Source organism: Lonchura striata, chromosome 9, assembly GCF_050655825.1.
Source record: "Lonchura striata isolate lonStrDom1 chromosome 9, ASM5065582v1, whole genome shotgun sequence".
NCBI classification, from domain to species: Eukaryota; Metazoa; Chordata; class Aves; order Passeriformes; family Estrildidae; genus Lonchura; species Lonchura striata.
The window spans coordinates 7506927-7528235 of record NC_140711.1 but is presented as its reverse complement, the minus strand read 5'-3'; the positions used below and the strand labels follow the sequence as shown (position 1 = coordinate 7528235).

Below are 21309 nucleotides of genomic sequence, written 5' to 3'. Positions count from 1 at the left end.
GTGCAGTGTGAGAGCCTTGGCTGGGTTCATTGTTAGTGAGGGTGTGCTGATTCCTGCAGAGTGTAAAGCCCTGTCTGTGGACAGGCAGCACAGCAATTCCACCTCTCTTGGGCTGGGGCAGGGCCTGGGTGTCTGTGCCTGAGCTGTCAGGCTGTGTTCCTGTGCTGGTTCTCTCCTGATGGCTGCACACCCTAGGGGCAGGTACTCACAGGAAGGTCTGGGTGTGTTTACCTTTGCTTAGTTCAGGTTGTTCTTTTTGGGTGTGGGGCTCAGTCAGGATGGTGCTGTGACCCTTTGTGGCCAGTGTGTGCTGTGTGTATTGATCAGGGGTCCTGCATTGCAAACCTGCCAGAAAGTGCACCTGGAGGAGTCTGTGTGCCCAGGCTTAGTAAGCTCTGATGTATTTAAATCAAACACTGGAGGGTGTTTCACTAGGACAGATTTCTGCAGCAGCTGAAGTGCACCAAAGCCATGGTAGGTGACTGTGTCTTGTTGTGTTGTTGCAGCCTTACTTCCATGTGCAGAGCCGGAGCAATACGGACGGACGATCCCTGCATCGTTCTGAAGGTGAGCTGTGTCCTGCTTCAACCACCTTGTAAATGTAGAATAATTCTTTTTGTGCTGGTCACGACAGCTGCTTAAATAGTTCTCTGTTCAAAAGGTTTTCTCATGTAGGTCTATACTGGTTTTATTTTCTCATATAAAAGGTAGCACAAAATCTGTTACACTAAAGATTGCAAACAACCAAGTTCTCCTGACTTTTTTTTTTTAATTAATTAAAAAAAAAAAATAGTTCCCTGGTTTCCCTTTGTTTCCAAGTAATGATAGATTAAAAATCTACATGTCAGCTGATACAAAGGCCCACTCCTTCTATCTTTCTGTGCAAGTGCAATGTACTGTTCATTCCAGTGTGCATCTGTTCTGCACAGGCACCTGCTGCTGCACAGCTGAGAAAGCCAAGCTGCATCATTCTCCTTTGTCGTTCTCTGTAGCTTTGTTCCAAACTGATGCTCCAATTCTCTGCTCTTTCTCCCTACAATTCTTGCAAACTGGGGGTTACCAGTTCCGTTCTCTCAACCCATCTCTCCTGCAAACCTCATTCTTCTTTGTCTTCCCTTTATGAATCCCCCACATTGGGCTGCACCCTGGGCAGGATGTGCATGTTCCAGAGCTGTTCTGCCCTGGCACAGGAGCAGGGTCTGCTGGCAGTGGCAGGTCATTGCTGGGAGCTGGACCCTGCCCTGTGGAGCTGCACGTGCTGGGCCACGTGGGCCCTGTGGAAAGCCTTTCCTTTCAAACCTTTGCAAAGGGATGTGCTTGGGTCAGCTCACAGCAAAAGCAGCATTTTTTCTTTGTGGAAGCTGCTTCAGCACAAATCCATGTTGGGGCTGTGGAATTAAATGTGTTGTAGTACTTGAGAGGAGACAAAAGAATGAGGGGAGAAGGAAGACACAGAACCTTTGCCTTGTTCAAACCACCTCAGTGATTCCTCCTCCAGGAGCTCATACTTGCAAGATAACAGTGTCCCAGTGCTTAATCCAGCCACAAATCCTTTGACCTCTACTGAACTGAAGTGATGGCTCTGTTGGCATTCAGGAATTATTGACCCCTTTGCTATCAAACTTTCTGCATTTGGAGGCCAGTCAAGAATGTGTGTTTGCAAAATGGTTGTAATTCACTTTTGTTGCTCAGTTTGAGTAGTGGGTTGGCCTGCAACATGGGGAGAAAATAAAATCCCTTGAGAAGGGCAGGGAAGGCTGATAAATAATGGATTTGATGGGAAGGGAAATGATTTCCCTGGAATCCTACAAATGAAACTGTCCAGATAACCCAGATACATCCCAGCCATACCATGGAAATTAGATATTCCATCTTTACAGTCCATTTCCAGACTTTTATCTGCTGGCCAGGTGTGCATTGTAGCTTTCCATCTTGCACCCCTACACAGCCCCCTACTCTTCTGCATTAATTGCACTATACTATAGGTCCAAAGAAACAGAATTCTTGCTTCTGTTTTTAAGCAGATGGAATTGCTGAGTGTTGAAAAACATGAGATCTATGTTTCTTGGGTGCATGCAGCCAGTGACTTAACAATGCCCAGCCCTTGAATTCCAAGAAATAGCTCATTTCAGGCCATTTGACTGTGGAAAGAATTAAGAAGTACGTTGTCTTTGCGATTTAGACATGGAATTCTTTTCTTTCTCACTCCACATGAATGTAAGTTTTTGGGAGCCTATGTACAGTCTTCCCTGCTGCCTCAAGGCCAGGTATGCACAAGGGAGTGCTTTGGCTCACTGGATTAGCTGCAGGATTCACCAGCTCAGTGATAATCTTTGAGGTGGCATCCAGCTTTCTAAAATATATAGGCAAGTCCTACTTCCTGTGCAATGGAGATAAGGTATTTATCTATTTAATCATTTGAACAATCAATAGGTAGATGTTATTTCAGGTCCCCAAAACATAACTCTGAGCAACATTTACTAGAGTTATTCTGTTGAACTTGGTGGTGTTGCACAAGCACAAACCTTGGTGTTATTCATTGTCAATTTTCATATTTGGGAAGGCTTGAGGGAGCAGTCCCAGCTCTTGGAGAATTGGCCTGTACTTTTCATTTGGCTTCAGGTAAAGAAAGACTTGATTGCTTTTTCTGTTTCAATAGAGAAGGAAGAACAAAACTGTTGGCATGTGGGTGTAACCACAGCAGGGGGGATGTCAGGGAAGGCAGAATGGACTCCAAGTTAGCTTCTTTTCTGGTTGATCAAATATGCTGCTTGCTGAGGAGTATTCCTCCCTTGCCCTCTGCTCCAGGCACCCAGTGTATGGGAAAGGAACCCTGAGATTATTTCTGACTCCATTGTCCTTAGTTAATCCTGGATCACAGAAGGGCAGGAGGGGTCAAGTACTTCTTGAGGGCAGCTTGGGTACTTTTGGTTCTGGTGTGCTGTAAGAACAAGCCTGTGAAAATATGAACTTTGAGGTTTTTTTTAAAAAAATTTTTTACAAGGTTTTGTTAGACTTTGTCTATAGTCACTTGCAAACATTGCATGATTTTAGCTGTGTGAGAAGTTGTGTGAAAGTAGCCGATTGTACACTTAGCAATGCCTGAACAATTCCGATTGTACACTTAGCAATGCCTGAACAATTCCTCTGTGTGTGAAGTCTTTGAACCCACTGAAATATGTGTCTGTGCAAATTCTTATCTAAAGAACAATGCAGAGCATTGCTGTTGGACAGTTGCTTCATTTCTTTGGAGTTCCTTTATCAATGTAGCTGCACTAGAAACTCCTTTTTTTAAAATCTCTGCAGACTCTGCCATGCTTGGTTCGGATGTGCAGTAAGGACAGACTGCTGGAGGAGCGGGTGGAGGGGGCAGAGACTCTGGCCTACCTGATTGAGACAGACGTGGAGCTGCAGAGGATGGCCAGCATCACCGACCACCTCATTGTCATGCTGGCAGACTACTTCAAGTACCCCAGCTCCGTCAGTGCCATCACTGACATCAAAAGGGTGCGTTCCCTGAGCCGCCTCTCAACCTTGGAGAAAAGGGCAGAACCAGAAATAAACCAGCTCAGGATGGGGTTTTTTAATTCTGGTTAAACCTCATGCCTGAGGTCCTCAATTGAAAGGTGACCAGAAGTCCAGCAGGACTTGATTCTTCATGTTTGTACTCTCCAAGTGTCAGTCACTGCTCTTTGGAGACTTCATTAACCACACAAAAGTGTGTATATCTGGTTTTCCCATCCTCTAAGTTTAAACATCTTGCCTTCAGGAACCAGTACATTTCAGCTTCATAAGAAACAATAGTCCATGTGAAGAGAGATTTGTTTTCAATTCTTAGGTCAGGTTTTTGGACAATCTGAAATTCAGAGGTGATTCTCTTGTGTTTAAGCAGAAAAACATGTGTATGTTGTGCACTGTTTCATATTATGAGTTATCTGCACTTGCAAGACGTTGGATAAACAGAGATCAGATGTACCTTGGAGTCTTACTGAGACAGATTATTAGAAAGAAGCTGAAGAAACACATTACAGAGCTTTGCTTTTTTACTGAAGAGACAGGTTCTTTTCCCTGACCCTTATAGAATGGGAATAATTCTGCATAGGGAGCCTCTTGAATGCTCTGTAAAAATGCCAATGAAACATAAAAAAATTAGTTACAGTATAAAAAAACTGAGCAAAAAGATGTTTAGTAGTTTATTGAGGAGTAATGGATGTTGGCTGTAGCATCAAAAATATGATCAGGTTCCAAAAGTGAGTGGTGCAATTCTAAATATTATGACAGTGCTCTGAGTGTGCAGTAAGTCTGTAGAAGCAGCCAGCTGGGAATCCAGGGTACTGGCTTTGAACAGAGTGCTTGGAATTGCACCCTGTAAGGTAAAACTACGTGAGGAGTGAGCGAGGAAATCTGCCAAACAGAGAAGTTGTCTGCTTAAAATATTTATGACAGTTATTTAATACTTCTGCTCCAATATAGCTGCACTGGAGAGAATTACTCATAGAGCTTAATTTTTGACATTTCTTTTATTTCAGCACTTTTCTACCTTATACTGTTATTTTCCTGGCATTTTGTGTAGTCTTTGAAGACTGCATTGTTTTGTAGAATGCTTTGGTACAGAGTTTTGAGGATAGTCAGAGTCATGGAATTATTCTCAGAAGAGAACATGAGGAGATTTGAGAGCCCAGATTTGCTGTTCCAAGCAGGGTCAACCTCAAACACCACTATTTTATGATGCCTTTAGTGTTCCCATTAACTGTCATAAAATCACAGAATATCCTGAGCTGGAAGGGACCCCAAGGATCATCTAGTCCAGCTCCTCACCCTGCACAGACACCCCAAAAATCCCACCTTGGGTATCCCTGAGATTGTTGTCCAAACGCTCCTGGAGCTCTGGCAGCCTTGGGGCCGTGCCCATTCCCTGGGGAGCCTGGACAATGCCCCAGCACCCTCTGAGGGAAAAACCTGTTCCTGATATCCAACCTCACCCTCCTTAATATGGCCTGAGATTTAGAGGCCAACTTTGGCTCCTGGTTTTGCTTCAGTTCTCTTGATAAAACTTGTCCTGATTATCTGTGAGTTTTTTCACTCCTTCTGGCTAGTTCCTCTAAGTTTCTGTTAGGAGATAAGAATAGCTTTTACCTGAATAGGATCTTGATAGAGTCCTAACCTTTTTTTGGCCTCAAATTGAAGACAGAGTTGTCTTCTCTATAACTCAGCAGAGAAATCAACCATATCTTAACTCTGCTTATTGCATTTAGCTGGTAAATGGGGACATGAGCTCAGGGAGCAGCACTTTGTGCTTCTGGCTGCCCCTGGGGTGGCAGGCAGAGTGGGTAAAGCACCAGTATAGAACAAATCAGAATATCACACTGCAGCTGCTTTGGTGGCTGAGCCTGGTGCCTGTGCTGTGTTTCCCAGCTGGACCACGACCTGAAGCACGCCCACGAGCTGCGCCAGGCCGCCTTCAAGCTCTATGCGTCACTGGGGGCTAACGACGAGGACATCCGCAAAAAGGTGAGCCTGGGGAGCCTGCTGGGCCACTGCTCAGCCACAGGGGCAGCTGGAAGGCAGCAGTTCCCACCTTCCCAGTGGTTTTCCCTGCTATGGTGTAAGTAGGTTGAAATGAGATCTCTTTCCTTCATTAATATAAACTTTCAGATTGCGTGGAATTGGAACAAAAATTAATTTCTTGCTATCGGAGTATAATAAAAGTAAAGTTTAGTTATGTGAGTATCTTCACAGTAATGAGCTAGACTTGCACAAGGAGTTGTCTTTCAACATTTTTGGTACTTGGCTACTCATAAGGAATATTGTTGTGGCATATGAGAAATTTCTGAAACTTGTGTTCTGGGAAAGATAATAGACAAATGTTAAAAAAAAAACCAATCTGGAAAGTCTGTTCATACTGGGAACCAAAGTCAGAATTTGTTTCCCAATTCTCAAGTGACCAAGGCCTTGCACTGTCACAACAAAGCAGTTGGTGGTTCAAACATTACAGGAAATAGATTGGTTGCTCGGGCCACTCACATAGTTAAAAATTAATGTGTGGAAAGTGGAGGGAGCTTAATAAATTAATAATTAGAAGGAGCAATTTTAAAAAAATTAATAATAAATTTGCACTGTCATGTAGCAAGTGCAGAAGGCAGGAATTTTTTGAGTTTATTTGCTTGTTAAAGGGGAAAAGAAGAAGGAAGGGGGCAGGAAAACACAGGGTGAGAAGATAACATCAGGAGGATTTATCAGTGGGGAACCACTCAGGATCTCCAGAATTCAACACCATAAACTCCTCTTTTGCTGCTTTAGTTAGCAGTGAAGATCCTCCTTTTATGCAGCTTTTAATAAGCAGTGGGTGTGTACATGCCAGAGTTGATTTATTGTGCAAAATCCATAATTCATCTGGGTACTAACTCCCTTTTATACTGGTCTTAAGTGTTTGTGCTGTCTAAATATGGCAGGTGAGCTACTGGATATTTTTTATCCACACAGCTCTACAACCTGTCTCTGATCTGAAGTTTGTATATGTTGTGTGCACTCACAAATGCTCACTTCTGTTTTTATATGACATGAAGAGTAATTCTTGTATCTGTTTCCGTGTATATATATGTATGTGTATAGATAGGTAGATAGTTATATATTAAAATCACCCTCTTGTTGCTTGATAACTAAAAGCCATAGTGGAATATAAAATATAGATTTTTTAAATTTCCCAATTGTCTGTAGATACACAAAACTTCCCACTTAATCTGGCAAGAGAGTGTAGTGTGCTGGTTTTAGCTGCAGTTTTTATATGTAACATTGAAGATGCTGCAGCCAAAACCCCAGCAAGCCATGCATGCTGTTGAGCTGTGCACTGACCTGAGTTCTTTGCCCAGATCATTGAGACCGAGAACATGATGGACCGTATCGTTAACGGCCTGTCCGAGTCCAGCATCAAGGTGCGCTTGGCTGCAGTCAGGTGAGCCTGTCCTCTCCAGAACCTCTGTCACAGCCCGTGCTGCACCTGGGAGAACTGTCTGGGAGCTGCTCTGAACTCACTTCTGCTGTTGGGAGCCCTCCTGGGAGAGAGGGGCAGTTATCCTGGGCTGGTGCAGGGTTTTCTCTTGGCTGTTCCCAGCCTTCTCCTTGCTGCATCCCAGCTCAGTAATCCTTGTGGAGCAGCAGGGTGTGTACAGCAGTGTCCATGGGAGTGTGCATGTCTCACAGGGAAGATTTCTCTTCCATTCCAGATGTTTGCACAGTTTGTCCCGTTCTGTCCAGCAGCTCAGGACAAGTTTTCAGGATCATGCTGTATGGAAGCCTTTAATGAAGGTAAGTGAGGAGCAGTCAGCTCTCTGTGCGTGAAGTGTTGTGGTCCATTCAAGGAACACAAGGTGTCTGTTCAGTTGGCATGTCTTGCTGTAGAATCATGATACAAATTACCTAGAAATCAAAATCCCGTGGCTTTCTCCTAAGAGAAGCCAACAGCAGCAAGCCTGTGATTCATGCTTGGTTTTGGTTGGCCTTTTGTTTCCTTTTTTTCATTATTGTTCTTGGGTTTTTTTTACCATCAGTTAGTGAAGCTAAATTATTCTCAATCCTACAATTCTTGTAGGAAACTACAAACACTACATATCCCTTAATGTCTGACTTAGGCTAGATGGCACAGTTCAGACTTGGTCTGTGAGAACTGCAATAGAATTTAGATCTGTCCTTTCTCCTTTCTCTACCTCTTACATCTCATTGCAGATTCTATAGCTGAAACCAAAGACCTCAGAAAGACCTTTAAAAAGATGCATTGTCATATAGTGCAATTTTCCACTAGACTGAGATTCAAGTGTCTAAGATATATGTCATCTCTCATCCTGTAATGTCACTATCATAAACACAGATAATAAACCAGTTTCTCAGTTTCAACATCTTTGAGTCCTTGAAAATGCAGAACAGACCAAGTCTGCTAGCACACCTGGAGGCTTGGGCAGTATTAACACTCGTAAGAATCTCCTGAAGTGAGCTTGACTTGACTGTTCAGAAGTGAAGTGGCTGGAGCACAGAAGGTGTTGTTGGCAGTAGAGAGCAAGGGAGGAACGTGTTTGGTTTAGGAATTGGTGTTTTGATCTGCTGGAGATCCAGGAAGAGATAAGGGACCATAACTTGTCTCAGGCTATGCTCCTCTGAGAGGATGCTCCTTAGAGAATTTGCTCTGTTGTGCTTAGCACGAGGTACAGAGGGGTTGCAGAGACTCTTTCTGGAGCTTCCTCTGCATATGTGTCCTTTGCAGAGCAGGGCCCGTCCCCACTTATTTCTACTAAATTGGACTGAAAGCTCTCAAATCTGACTTTTGTGAAAGAATGCATTGCTCCAGCTTGTCCTGTGATGTGTATCATTGTCTGGGTCTAGATTGCTAGCATGGAAGCACCTCCTGAAGTCTGGAATATCCAGCTACAACATAATTCCAGGTATTCCATTTTAGTGATCTTTTAATTTTATCACTAACAGAATTCCTCTTTCTCCCCTCTGTGCCTGCAGGTTTTACAGAATGCTCCAAATGAAATTCTTGTAGTAGCATCTTCCACGCTATGCAATCTTCTTCTGGAATTCTCGCCAAGCAAGGAGGTGAGTACTTAGCCAGCAGCAGGGAGAGGGAATGGACTAAAGTGAGATTACACAATGCTTCATTAGTAAAAAGGCATGTTAATTGGCAGCCATTGCTTGTGACATGTTGTGGAGCTGTGATGTTACAGAGCCTGTGCCCCTGATAGCTTGGGAACAAAAAAATCATCTGCTTATAGGGCTGTGACAGTTAATTTGGTCTCTAAAGAAAAGAAGTAGACATGAAGTTTTGTCATTTCCTTTTTACTTGTAAAATACTGTTATCTTAAAAGATCATAAACAAGAAGAAACCACACTGATAATTTGCAATGTGATTCATTGTCTTAGAGAATTACTGCTACTGTAATGCTGAAAATGCTGGCTTGGCTGAGTCTTGTGTTTTTATTGTTCTCTGATGAACAGTACAGGATATCTGGTTCTGCAGAGTCTGTATTTCATACAGATCATACACACAAATCAACACTCCACTGCAGTGCAACAATTCCCCAGGCCTAAAATACTTTTTAAATACAGAAAATATTTGCAAGATTGTGCTGTGTGTTAGGTCTATGGAGTACCAAATTATCAGTTGGTCTTGGTGGTTTCAATCATATCTGAGACAGCAAATTAACTGAAATAATGCCAAGCACAGTTCACTGGCCAGGAGGCCAGCCATGGGGCTTTTTTTAGCAGACTGCAGGTCAAGTGTTTGTGCATTATTTGTGGGGGGTTTTTTTGTGGTTTTTTTATTTTTTGTTTTCTGTTTTTTTTTTGGTTGGTAGGTTTTGTTTTTTTGGTTGAGTTTTTTTTTTTTTTTTTTTTTTACTTTAGGTATTTTTGGGATTTAGCTTTTTTTTTTTAGTGTTTCCACTTCAGACTGGAGTGAAATACTGGGTTTTCTGTCAGGACACATGGTTCATGGCAAAAGCATCATTGCCTAAAGAAAATACTGATTTTATAAGGGCAGGAATATTTAGAAGTACTAGATTTGAAAGCCTCTATAAGGTATCTGATCTTTTTTACATATCTTCCACGTAGTATTTTGAAAATTGTATGTAACCCACCAGTCACTTCAGTAAGTGAGCAAAGCTGAAGTGGCTCTGTGTTGTACCCTGTGAAGAGCTGAGACATTCATTCCAGTTGGGGAATGGCTCCAGTGCTGTGGCTGTAGAGCAGCCCCTGGCACTGTGGTGAGATCCTTGGCAGGCTCAGGAGCCTGCTCCTGCAGCATCCAGCCCCTTCCACACATTCTTGCTTTCATTGGATGAACCAGTGAGTTTAGTTCAGGAGGAAAGCAGTTGTTCCAAGCCTCACTTCCATTACATTAATCAGTCTGAAAGAAAAGTGCATGTATTGATATTTTTCCTGTAATTTAAAGATCATATTACAAGGTTTTGTAGTTCAATCAAGAAGTCTACAGTTTTCTTTATTATGCTGAAGTTTTTAATTTGGTTTGATTACTGGACACAAAGATTCAATGTCAAGCATGGTGTCAAATAGCTTTCATCGTCCTTAACCTTTTTTAAACAGTGACATATATCCCTCTAATTACCCAAAATGATGTGTTTACTTAAGGAAGATTATTCTTGGAAGGCAGTCCCAAGCTAGGAAAACCCATTTGCTTGTGGGGTGTGACAGATGTGTGTGTAATATCACAGCAATATGAGATGATGTATATACACATATAAATGTGTGTGCATCCATGTCTCCGCAAACACAGACATAGGAGAAGGCAGCTGCCTTGACCTGACTTTTTTCATAAAACCTACTTTTAAATGGTCATGGATATGGGGTGTGGCACGGCCGGTTCATGTGGGTGCACTGGACATGTTGTAAGCTCAAGAATAAGATATAAGGAGTATATTGTTAGTATTTTCATATATGCAGTTAGTCTAAGTAGTGTTGTAAAGATCTGGTTTTCCCTCCTTCTTTCAGCCTATTTTAGAATCAGGAGCCATAGAACTTCTATGTAGTTTAACCCAGAGTGAAAATCTTGCCTTGCGAGTGAACGGCATTTGGGCTCTAATGGTGAGTAGGACACCCCAATGAACCAATGAAATACCACTTGTGGCTCTGTGCCTTAAAAAGTTTGGGAACATATCTTGTAGAACTTGTCAGTTGTTATTAACAATGACATAACTGAAATCTGGCTTGTTGTTCCACCAAAATGCAGAGGAAAAACAGTGTTGGCCTGGAATACTTCATTCATTAGACCATAAAGTAAAAAAAAAAAATCTTCAGTTCTGGTACTAATTTTGTTGCTAAGATCATTCAGGGAAGCAGTTAAGTAGTCTCAGTAGCATGCCAAGGGGCAAATAAAAGCAGGTAATAACCGGGTCAGGTGTAAGACAATGTGGAAATTGAACCCACTGTGTAGCAGTTGCTCATAAATTACAGATTTTGTTCAAGATTAATTTAGGAAGAATATATTCTTATAGGAAATAATCTACTAAAAGTGTGAAAGCCCAGATTTCCAGGTAAAAAGAATCCATTAAAAAGTGTGTCTGTTTCAGAATATGGCATTTCAAGCAGAACAGAAGATCAAGTCAGACATCCTGCGAGGTCTGAGCACAGAGCAGTTGTTTCAGTTGCTTTCTGATTCTGATGTAAATGTTCTGATGAAAACCTTGGGACTGCTCAGGAATCTTCTCTCCACTCGCCCAGTAAGTAGAGCTGCAAGCAGTTCTTCTGAAAGCTGATCAAACAAGCAGCCACTCCTGTGTGTCTGTGCAAGACATTGCCCTGTTTTAACACCACTTGGATTTATTCAAATATCTGTAAGAAAATGTGCAAATCAGTCTGAGAAAGTATTTGAATGAATCCTCTGCATCCATGGAAACTGTAATTATTACCAGAGTTAGACATTTTCATTTAATGTTCAATTCCTTTGCATTTAGCTCTTAGCAACATTATTTTCTTTACAGTTTCTCTGTGAAACTTGTCCAGAAAAACACTGAGGGTTGCACCATTGAGTCAGTGTTTGGGAAGGTCCAGATATTAAAGATACCTGTCTTTCTTCTTCCTTGGCACTTGAAATATGTCTGTTCTTATCCATCTACATAGATAGTACTGGCTTTGTGAATTTGGTGTGGGACTGTGCACTCACAAAATGCAGGTGTTAATTTTTACACTCTGAAATAAAATGGTTGGAAAATGTAAGTCCAGGAGTTGTTTTTGACAGGGAGAAAGAGATATTAATGGAGGAAAAGAAAGGGGTAATCCCCAGTGAAGAACAGAGGGAAAATATGCAGCAAGAATTTGGCAAGCCAACATTTTTGAGGGGGAAAAAATGCATGAAGCCTCTCTGTGCATTTATCACATATTGTGTTTCTATGAGAAAAGGGTCACTATAAACAATCTTCTGATATTTTTGCTCATTGAGTCATAATAACCTTGATAGAAAATTAGCTCTGTCTTAGTGTGAAAAAATACTTAATAGCCTGTCATTCATTGAATTCACCCTGACAATTCTCACTGTCACTTAAGGTGTTCTCCATCTGGAACTGCTTCCTGTGGTAGGATTTAGAGCCAGAACCAGCCATTTCCACCCTCTACCCAAAACTCACTCTTTTGTCTTTTATTCTAGTGTAGGTGTTCATAGTCTGTCATCGAGTGACCTTTGAGCTGTGACCCTGTGAACCTAGGGCAGTTTTCCCTGACAATAACCAATGCATCTGGCTTATTTCTCTGTCCTCTTTAAGGCTTTGGAAATGTGGCTGTTGGACCTGGGCACAGTGTCCCTGCAAGAGTAGCAAATACCGGAGAAGAAACATCAGTTTTGTCACTCCTCTCTATTACCCCCTGGTTATCAGAAGAGAAGTGGTTGTTTCTAACTACAGCATCACACATTTAGAACCTGGGTCAGCAGGGTTCAGTCCTCAGCCTGGCAGCTGGGACAGCAGTGTCTGTTCTCCAGGTGACAGGGAAAGCACCACCAAGGCCCATATGATGCTCTCAGACAAAAGCAGGCTCCACATGAAGAAGGATGTTCTGAAGTGTTTCTGCTGTGATTAATTCTTGGTTTGGGAGCTCTGTGTGTAGTGTTGCTACTCCTTACTTGGAGTGATTCAAGCAGGAGTGTCCCTTCCTTGTCTGGGGAGTTACACTAAATGTATTTCATCCTTGCTTTGGCAGCACATAGACCACATAATGAGCACTCATGGGAAGCAAATCATGCAAGCAGTGACCCTCATTCTGGAAGGGGAGCACAATATAGAAGTCAAAGAGCAGGTACCTTTTCTGTTTTGTGTTGTCTTGGCAGAATAAAATATAAGCTAGCAAAGAATGCTTACTGTTCACAACATGTCATTTTTGTTTGGGATTATGATGTGCTGTGAATATTTTACTGAGATCTGTCAGATGAATAACTTCAGTACCCACAAGAATGCTTTTCTTTCTAATGGATTGTTTCAAAAATGTTTGAACTGCATTCAGATTGGTTTTGCAAATGTAGGTTTGGCAAAGAGGAGAAATGTGAGAGCAGAAGAATTAAATTGGAGCCACTGCATGGCAGAAAGGAATCAGTAGGAATAGAAGAGAAGCACTAGCAGGGGAAAGAGCATCCTGGTGGAGCCCAGGAAAAAGTGGGGAGGGACCTGGCCTGACAAATTAAAACTTAAGCAATCTCAAGGGGAAAGGTAAAGAGGAGATGGCCAGCAGGGAATGGCATCCTGGAGCCAATGTACCAGGCCAGCTGCTGTGGGGGTGCTAAAGCAGCAGTTGGAGGATAGATGGGCAGGATTTGGCTGGTTAACTCTTGTGCCAGACAAGACAGGTAGTGGGAGAACCTTGTTCTTTCCTCCTACGAGGGGACGTGGTGGGGAAGGTTGGGGACAGCAAGGAGCTGTGGGAGGTGTCAGAGGATTGCTCTGGCTTGGGTTAGATATGGGTAGCCAAGAGCATGGGAAATGAGTGTAGGAGTAGAGCTAGTCTAAATCCCTGTTCAGAGAAGAATTTAGAACAGGCTGAAGGCCAGTAGGCCTCCTTTGGCAATTTAAGTGCAAAATTAGCAAAAGAAGTCCCCAAAGACTCTTGCTAGCAAGTTTAGTGACACCATGGGTCTGAAACAGCTGAGAACTAACCACATGTGTCATTCTAAATAGGTCTTCCTGATAAGCTGTGGTGACAGGAATGGCCTTTATTGGTGTAGGTTATTCACCTTGCCACAACTATCCAAATTATTTCACAGGAGAACCAGCATACCTAGGAAATGCTCTGGGAAAGGGCTGGGGCTGAATATGGGCTTTGGGGCCTGTGTCCACCGAGCATTTACTTGGTCCCTGTGGTGCAGCTGGCTCTTATTTCAAGATCCAGTACTACCTGTCTGCACCAGAGCCCCTGCTAGCAGCAGGACAGTGATCATCTCTGTCACTGCCAGCCTCATCAGGATGTAATTAGCAGCTTGGAAGTAATTAGTCTCTGCAGCTGCTGACAGTGCAGTGCAGCTTAGACACAAGCAGCATCCAAGTGCTGATCATGCTCCTGTGTCCTCCCGACGTGTCCAGAAAAGATGCTCAAGTTCTTCCAGAGCTCTTTGGGAAAGAGCTTGTGGAGTATCTGCTGGTGGCCCTGAGAGCCAGGGAAGGGGCTGTGCCAGTCAAATCTCTGTGCAGGTAGTGCCAGCATGGGCCAGGGTGCTTCAAGGGCATCCTGTGGGATTGCTCCTCTCATTTGGAAGAAATAACCAGCTGCAGAAGTAGCTGGAGATACCTTTGCAGGTGACAACTGTGATTAGACTTGTTGAAAACAAAATGTCTCCTCTGCCAGATCAACAGAAAGGCATGTCTCTCCTTTTCCTGGCCTTAAGAATGAGGTGGAAATGGTTGGGGTTTGTTTTTTTTCCTTTCCTCCCAGCCACTGCTACAGAACAGACTGCTTTATATTCCAGGGCATTTATTCTTTGCTATATGTTGCAGATTTCCGTAAGAGACTTAAAATGTTGTTCCTTGCAATGAATTAATGAGTGCTGCTCTTCATTTTAAAATGGTGATGAATGTTTTGGCCAGGGCTGCTCCCCACAGCTGGTAATTCCTTGGCATTGGCCCTAGATGTGCGCAAGCTGGAAACTCCAGATTACAGATATTAAAACTAATTAAAGGAATTGTTTGTCCCAAGTTCAGAGCTGTCAGAGAAGCTGTCATGGGATGTGATCTGGGCCAAATAACTTCCCAGTTTTTCTCTCTTTCAGACATTGTGTATCCTTGCCAATATAGCAGATGGCACGACAGCAAAAGAACTGATTATGACCAATGATGACATCCTTCAGAAAATCAAATACTACATGGTAGGGAGGATTTCTCTTACAGGATTTCTGTTGATATTTTTTAGGAATGAAAAGAGGAAAATGCTTTAGGATTTTGTTTCGTGAATTATTCACTATCGTGCATTTAATTTCCATATAACCAGTGGGGTATAAATACAGTTCTGTATGGCAGAGGTGTACAGAGGAACTGACTAAAAGGAAAATCCAGGGGTTATTTCCTATAAAAACATTAGTGACATCATCTACATAGAAAACATTTAATGAGCTTGGAAAAGGCATATCTTGAAGATGTTAGTAACATTTGGAAGGAAGTGATTGACCACTACTCAAGTGCCTTATATTATGGCCCTATCTTTGAAAGAAGTTGTAGATAAGAATTAATCCCAGCTTTGCTGTCTTATTTATTGCATGATGAATGCCAAAATACAAGTTTTGTGAATTTCTGAATTTCTTCTAAACTTGAGTTCTATTTTTCTATATTTAGAGTCATTCAAATGCTAAACTACAGCTTGCTGCCATGTTCTGTATATCTAATCTCATATGGAATGAAGAGGAAGGTAAGAAACCCTCCTTATTAATGCACAGAAACGTTACTATCCTGATCAAAAAGCTCTTGTTGCATAGTAATCAATTATTTGCAGTGCACAGTGCAGTGGGATCCAAAGTATAATGGGACACATCATTACAAGTGTAGTATGGAATGTGGGAGTGGTCAGAAGCCACTGAGGAGGATGCAGAGAGCTTTCTGGGGGAGGCATGAGGACAAAGTGACAATAAACAGGAGCTGGAGAGACACAGTGAGAGGTTTTCAGCTGTAGCATTTCTGTGAAGTCTCTAAACTATTGGGGTCAAAGAGAATTCTTGTAAGAGCTTCCAGATCATAAAGGGACTATGGAAATTCATTTTTGGAGGGAACAGGTTCACTGGAGAGAATAAATGGATTAGAAGGGGATTTCTGGCAAAGAAATTTTCCATAGTGTGGCTGATTTAAATGGCTTGGGCTGAAACCAGCTAAAGGACTTGAGGGTGGAAATGGGAGCAATGGATAAGGCATTTGGTGAGAAGTCATGGCCTGGCAGAGTGGGAGGTTACCAGGAGGGGGCTGAAGGATGGTGCTGCACAGGCAAATATGGTGAGAGGAGGAGAGGGCAGAAGTCAGGCTCAGGGGAATGTTCTCTGCATCCAAATCCTGTGAGATCAGAGATGAGAATAAAACAGCTGAAATCAGGATACCTTAGGATAAAGATTTTTGCCTTCAAGATGTTCTTGGCTCCAAACACAGAGCACAGCAAAAGAAGCTGGAGCTCCCTGGGGAAGCAGGGAGAACTTGAGGGAATCTTTCCATGGCTGTGCTGTAGCTGGACATGGCTCCTTACCCCTCCTTCAGCTGGTTCCTGCTCCCACCCCTCTCTGCTGTCCTGCAGACCCTTGGGCTGGGGCCACTGCCAACAATGGGATTGTTGCTGTTGCAGGTTCACAGGAGCGCCAAGACAAACTCCGAGACATGGGAGTAGTAGATATTCTACATAAACTGAGTCAGTCCTCAGATCCAAATCTGTGTGACAAGTGAGTATGAAGATAATACAGGATCACCACAGTTAATCTCAATTAAATTATCTTGAACTAATTAAGCCCAGCAGTAACTTTGCACACACCTGTGCTGTTGCCTGTGTTAGTATTAACACAGATCTTCTGGCTGCTTCCCAAACACATGTAAAACCAAAAGTTAGTGATAATTTCTGGGGTTTTATGTTAACCTTTTGCAATTATCCCTCCTACAGTTAGCAACAGCCAGTATTTATTCCACAAAGGAGAAAATATGATCTTTGAAAGATGTTGCACACAGACAACACAACTCAAAACTGGGCAGTTATTTTTAAAACACATTAAATTTGGTATTCTTTGTTTTATGAAATATGCTCTAGTGTTCTTAGACATCTTTGTAGCAAAGTTAGGGCTTCTCATCTTAAAATCTGTGCCAGAGTATTAGACATGAAAATTATCATCAGGAACATTTTAATATCCCACTGCTGCTACACCAGCCCCCTCCATGAGCTATTATGCCTTGTGATCACAGCAGAAAGCTGAGAAGAAACAAATAAATAATCTTCCATGTTGATTAGTTGTATCAGGTCCTGGAAAAGTCTGTTAAGGTCATGGTAGCAGGTTGGGAGCAGTGGGGGCAAAGGAAGAGCAAAATGTCTCACTTCAGGTGGGAGGAAACTCAGAATTAGTCCATGTGATGATGGAACTGTAACCCCAGACTGGTGGGAGGTGTTTTTGTTTTAACAAAAACATTGTGCAATATTAGATTACATAAATTGCATTATTAGACTGGCTTCTTCCTCTCTCTCATCTCACTGTATGTTTGTGGTAGGGCGAGTGTTCTTACAGGATTCCTGACAGAACTAATGTGCCTTTGCTATATTCTGAGTTGACACTCCTTGATTTCTCAGCTCAAAGACCTGCTTTCCATGGTATATCTGTAGTACAGAAAGCACTTGCTCTTCAGTAACTGCTCTTAAGGGATTTTGGAAGGTGTGTGTAACACATATCCCAAGCTGCACTATGTTGGGAGTGCCTCAGTTTGTGCTGGGATCCAGTGTGCTTGGCTGGATCAGGTTATCCTTGGATGCCAGGTGGATTCTTTAGCAGTTACAACCCCCACAGAGCATTTCTGCACCACGGGTTAGATCCTTCCAAAGTGAGGGAGACTTCCTCAGCCATCCTTCCTCCCTCTCTGCTGGCACATTCTGAGCCTGCCCATGAAGCTGCTGCTGCTGAAGCCAGATTCCTGTAATTAATGGGTTGTTCTTTCTTGCAGGGCGAAGACAGCACTCCAGCAGTACCTTGCATGATCAAAGACTAATAGAATATATGGACACCCCTCATGTCTACTTAAGGAATAGCAGGAGATACTCCTGACTCCTTATATTTGCACAAGTCACCTTGGGCTGCATTTTTCTCAGGTGCAGGGAGCTGCTTTGCAGAAACAGTTTGAATGATCAGGTCTCCAGTGCACTTGAGAATTTTCTTGAGGTAGTTTCTTTACTCAGAGGACTCGGGGTGGGGGGGTTGTTTTGGTTTTTTTGGGTTTTTTTTTCCTGAGCTACCTGGACTCTCAGATAGAACAATCAGTCATCATTTTCCTTTTGGGCCTCCAATTCTCTGCTTTTGCTGCAGCCTTGTGTGGGTGTGTGGGTGCTCGAGTGCGTGTGTGTGCCAGGCTGAGTGTGTGGGTGTGAGACCTCACTTTTGGTTTTCCTTTTTTTTTTTTTTTTTAGTGTGAAAATCTTTTTCTACAGGTTTTCAAGGGTTAACCATTGTTTGCTGTATGAATACTTCAATGAATTATATACCATTTGAATGAAATGTTATTTAAAAAAAAAACCAAACTGTTGTATCCCATAAAGTTTATTTTGAATTTTGAAGAGATGAATGTTTTTAAGTAAAATATATGCATTTCTGAACTTCAGCTTAACTTACATTATACTTCATTTTTAAAGAGAAAAACAGAGGGAGACAATAGACTCCAAATTCCAAGGAGCACATTCTGTACTGACAAGGTCCAAGAGTTTTTTGTCACAATACAAGGTCACCTAGTATCGATGACATGCTCAAATCCATAGATTGGGCCAACTGGATTGGGTTTGGGTTTCTTTACATTTTTAGAAAACAAGCTCATACTTCAGAGTTAGCATGACTGATGATTTTCAAAAAGGAGCAGGTGGCTGCAAGATCAGCAGGAATAAGCTCTTGATTTGCCAGCCAGGAACTTGCTCAGCTAATTGCTGAATGATTGGCTTATTCATGGTCAGAAGGATTTGTTGATCACTGATATCAGTGGAGTAAACAGTGTGTTGCAGAAGTTACACCTTCCAGAGACTAGAAGGAGCTGGAAAGCAGGATTAAGGGATTGCTTTTGTTTTGAATCCTTTATCTCCACAAATAGTTAAGTGACTTCCAATTAAGTTCTACAAATGACCAACTGGGTGCATTAAGCTGGGGAAGGGATGGAAAAACTGGGGGTTCTGTCTTGTTTTATACTCAGTAACATTGCTCCAGTTTTTTCTGTATATATGCAGCTATACACAAATGCATGGATTTAGATTGCTGGATAATTGGTGGGGTGTGACTGCATCCAGAAGCCCGGATTGTCCGGATGTTCCTGAAATGCTGCCTGCAAGTGTGCAGGGGGAAACCTGAGTGCAAGTGAAGGGGACTCTGTGAGGTCAGGCTGGAATGGCAGAGCCCAGTGGCTTCCCAGTCTCCTCAGGCAGTTCAGGGTTCTGACTCTGCCCAGGTCTCCTTTCTGGTTTCAGTTTAGACCATAGTTCATAGTCAGACTATCCAGACACTGTATTTACATAGCACTAACAGGCACTAGAGTTTGCAGCCAATGTCTTAAACCAAATCCTTCTTCTCTTACACTGAGCTTCAGGAAGGCTGCAGCAATAAGAGAAGTGTGTAACTTTGCTAACCAATTTTGATAATTATCTGAATCTTTTATTTCTAATCAGAAGGTCAAATTGTGATGACAGCCTTACTTTTTTTCCAAGGTAACTCTTTGTGTCAGAAAATATGACCACAGTTTGGCCTGGAATTTGAATGTGTTGTATATCAGATAACTGTTATCACTTGGTTGCAAAGAAGAATATCTGCATTTCATGTAACTTCTGCTCTCAAAGACAAATAAAAGTGAGCACCTGACACTTTTCCCCCAAGCATTGCAGTAAGTGGCAATTTTTAACGTCCTTCTGCAAATGTTTCATTATGGACTTTGGGGGTTGAACAAAAGGGAAAGTAAAAATATATGAGAACTTGTTAAATCTCAGTACCTCAGAAGCAAAGTCTTGTTATAAAATTCAATCAAATGTATTTTTGCTTGAACTGAGGCAGGTATTGTAAATGCAAAACTGTCCAGTGGGCATCTCCCTGATCCATTTGCACTCCTATGTGTGTGTTTAGGAGCTCGAATTCTTATGTATCTCTTCTCATCCTTCCCCAACTCACATTTCTAAAAGCAAATCTGAGTTTGATTCTATAGAACTTTGGTGCCTACAGGTGTTCAAAAAAAAGGTGAGTAAAAGTATCTCTGTACAAATTTTGAAGTGGTTTCCTAAAATTCTGCCAGAAAAACTAAAAACCAATGCTCAGACAATCTTGTTGCTGCATGAGAACAGTTGACATTTTCCACAGGTATAGAGAGGACAAACTGTTGGATGAGAACATTTTTACATTTAGTTAAACTTTGTGAATAATTTTTGATGTTGCTATAGGTATGTACAAAAAGAAGAATACTGTAAATAAAAAGACCTTTACCAGAACATCTAGATTTTTCTCAGCTTCCTGAAGAAATATGAGCTTTCCATGTCAGCTTCTCTACAGCCTGAGATTCACAGTGGGAGACTTTCCTGGTCACCCAGAGCTTTCCCAACTTAATGAGGTAGCAGCAGCCTGTGAATTCCAGGATTGCTTACAGAACCAAAGCAAATGAATCATCAGGATTTCTGCTGTTCTTGGGTAATTTCTCTGCTGAAAAGCCATCCTGACAGATTTTGATAAGTATGTCCTCTCTTTATACATGGGTCTAGTGATGGGAGTCCTCCTTTCAGAGGTTACACGTTGTTACCAAGTGAAGTTGAGCAGGGCATTTGGGACACCAGCTGTCAGACAATGGTACCCTTTGCTCTCCCCACCACTTTAATTCACATTTGGACTGTCTTTCCCACACAGAAAATCAAATAAAGCATCATGTGGCTATTGTTCCAGTCACAGATTTGCATTGTGGCAGTGAAAGAAGCCAAGTAACCTGCGTAAAGCAGCTTCTGCCAGGATATTCTGAAGTCTAACATCTCATCCTTGTTAATATTTATTTGTACAGACTTTACCCATTGCCATGGATGCTCTGCCTCCACAAAACTGCTGAAGCAGTGATGCAGCAGGCAGAGGAATAACTAAGCCTGAGATTAGGTTCTTGAAGAGTAGAAAATGGCTTTAAAAGTGCTTTCTTTGGTAATCTTGAAATGTGAGCACAAGAGCCATCAGTTAGCAAATGGTGGTCAGAATCATCATGGCTTTTCTTCAGGCTGATTGCCACAAAAAGAGACATTCTGAGGGCGTTGATGCACCAAAACCTGAATCCTCAGCCAGGAGCACAGTGAGCAGCTGGAGGACCAGGCCAGCAGGCATTGTATGCTTTGTGACAAGAAGCAGCTCCAAGGTGTGCCCCTGCAGCCCAGTGTGCCCAGGTGTGGGAAGGGATGGGGTAAGAGCAGCAGCCCTGTCTTAACAGCATCACCAGGGGTGCTGGGCACCGGCACTGCTCTCACTGCAGAGAGGAAAAGAAAACCACAAACCAAACTTGTTTGGACAGGGACACCCTTGCTCAGTGCTGCGAGGTCACGCCTGGATCCCATGCCTTGCTTTGAGCCCCCAGTTTAGGAGAGAGGTGGGAAGACTGGAGTGGAGGGTGAGTGTTG

The 21309-nt window shown here is 42.5% G+C and overlaps 1 protein-coding gene across 14 annotated transcripts in view; it reads left to right on the top strand.

Annotated features, from left to right (window-relative positions):
* ARMC8 (armadillo repeat containing 8) overlaps positions 1-20154 on the top strand; it is a 62261-nt gene extending 42107 nt beyond the window's left edge. For 8 of the 14 annotated variants that reach the window (XM_085587004.1, XM_085587007.1, XM_021537172.3 and 5 more), the window contains 13 exons: positions 507-567; positions 3307-3507; positions 5416-5511; positions 6870-6952; positions 7224-7305; positions 8503-8589; positions 10501-10593; positions 11079-11228; positions 12700-12795; positions 14753-14848; positions 15312-15384; positions 16300-16393; positions 17652-19551. In XM_085587004.1, coding sequence (XP_085443130.1) covers positions 507-567; positions 3307-3507; positions 5416-5511; positions 6870-6952; positions 7224-7305; positions 8503-8589; positions 10501-10593; positions 11079-11228; positions 12700-12795; positions 14753-14848; positions 15312-15384; positions 16300-16393; positions 17652-17685 — 1246 coding nt within the window. In that variant the 3' untranslated portion in view covers positions 17686-19551. Of the gene's footprint in view, positions 1-506; positions 568-3306; positions 3508-5415; positions 5512-6869; positions 6953-7223; positions 7306-8502; positions 8590-10500; positions 10594-11078; positions 11229-12699; positions 12796-14752; positions 14849-15311; positions 15385-16299; positions 16394-17651 lie in introns of all 14 variants that reach the window. The other 6 variants (XM_085587003.1, XM_085587008.1, XM_021537170.3 and 3 more) reach the window with 1 other exon arrangement.
* The last annotated feature ends 1155 nt before the right edge of the window (positions 20155-21309 follow it).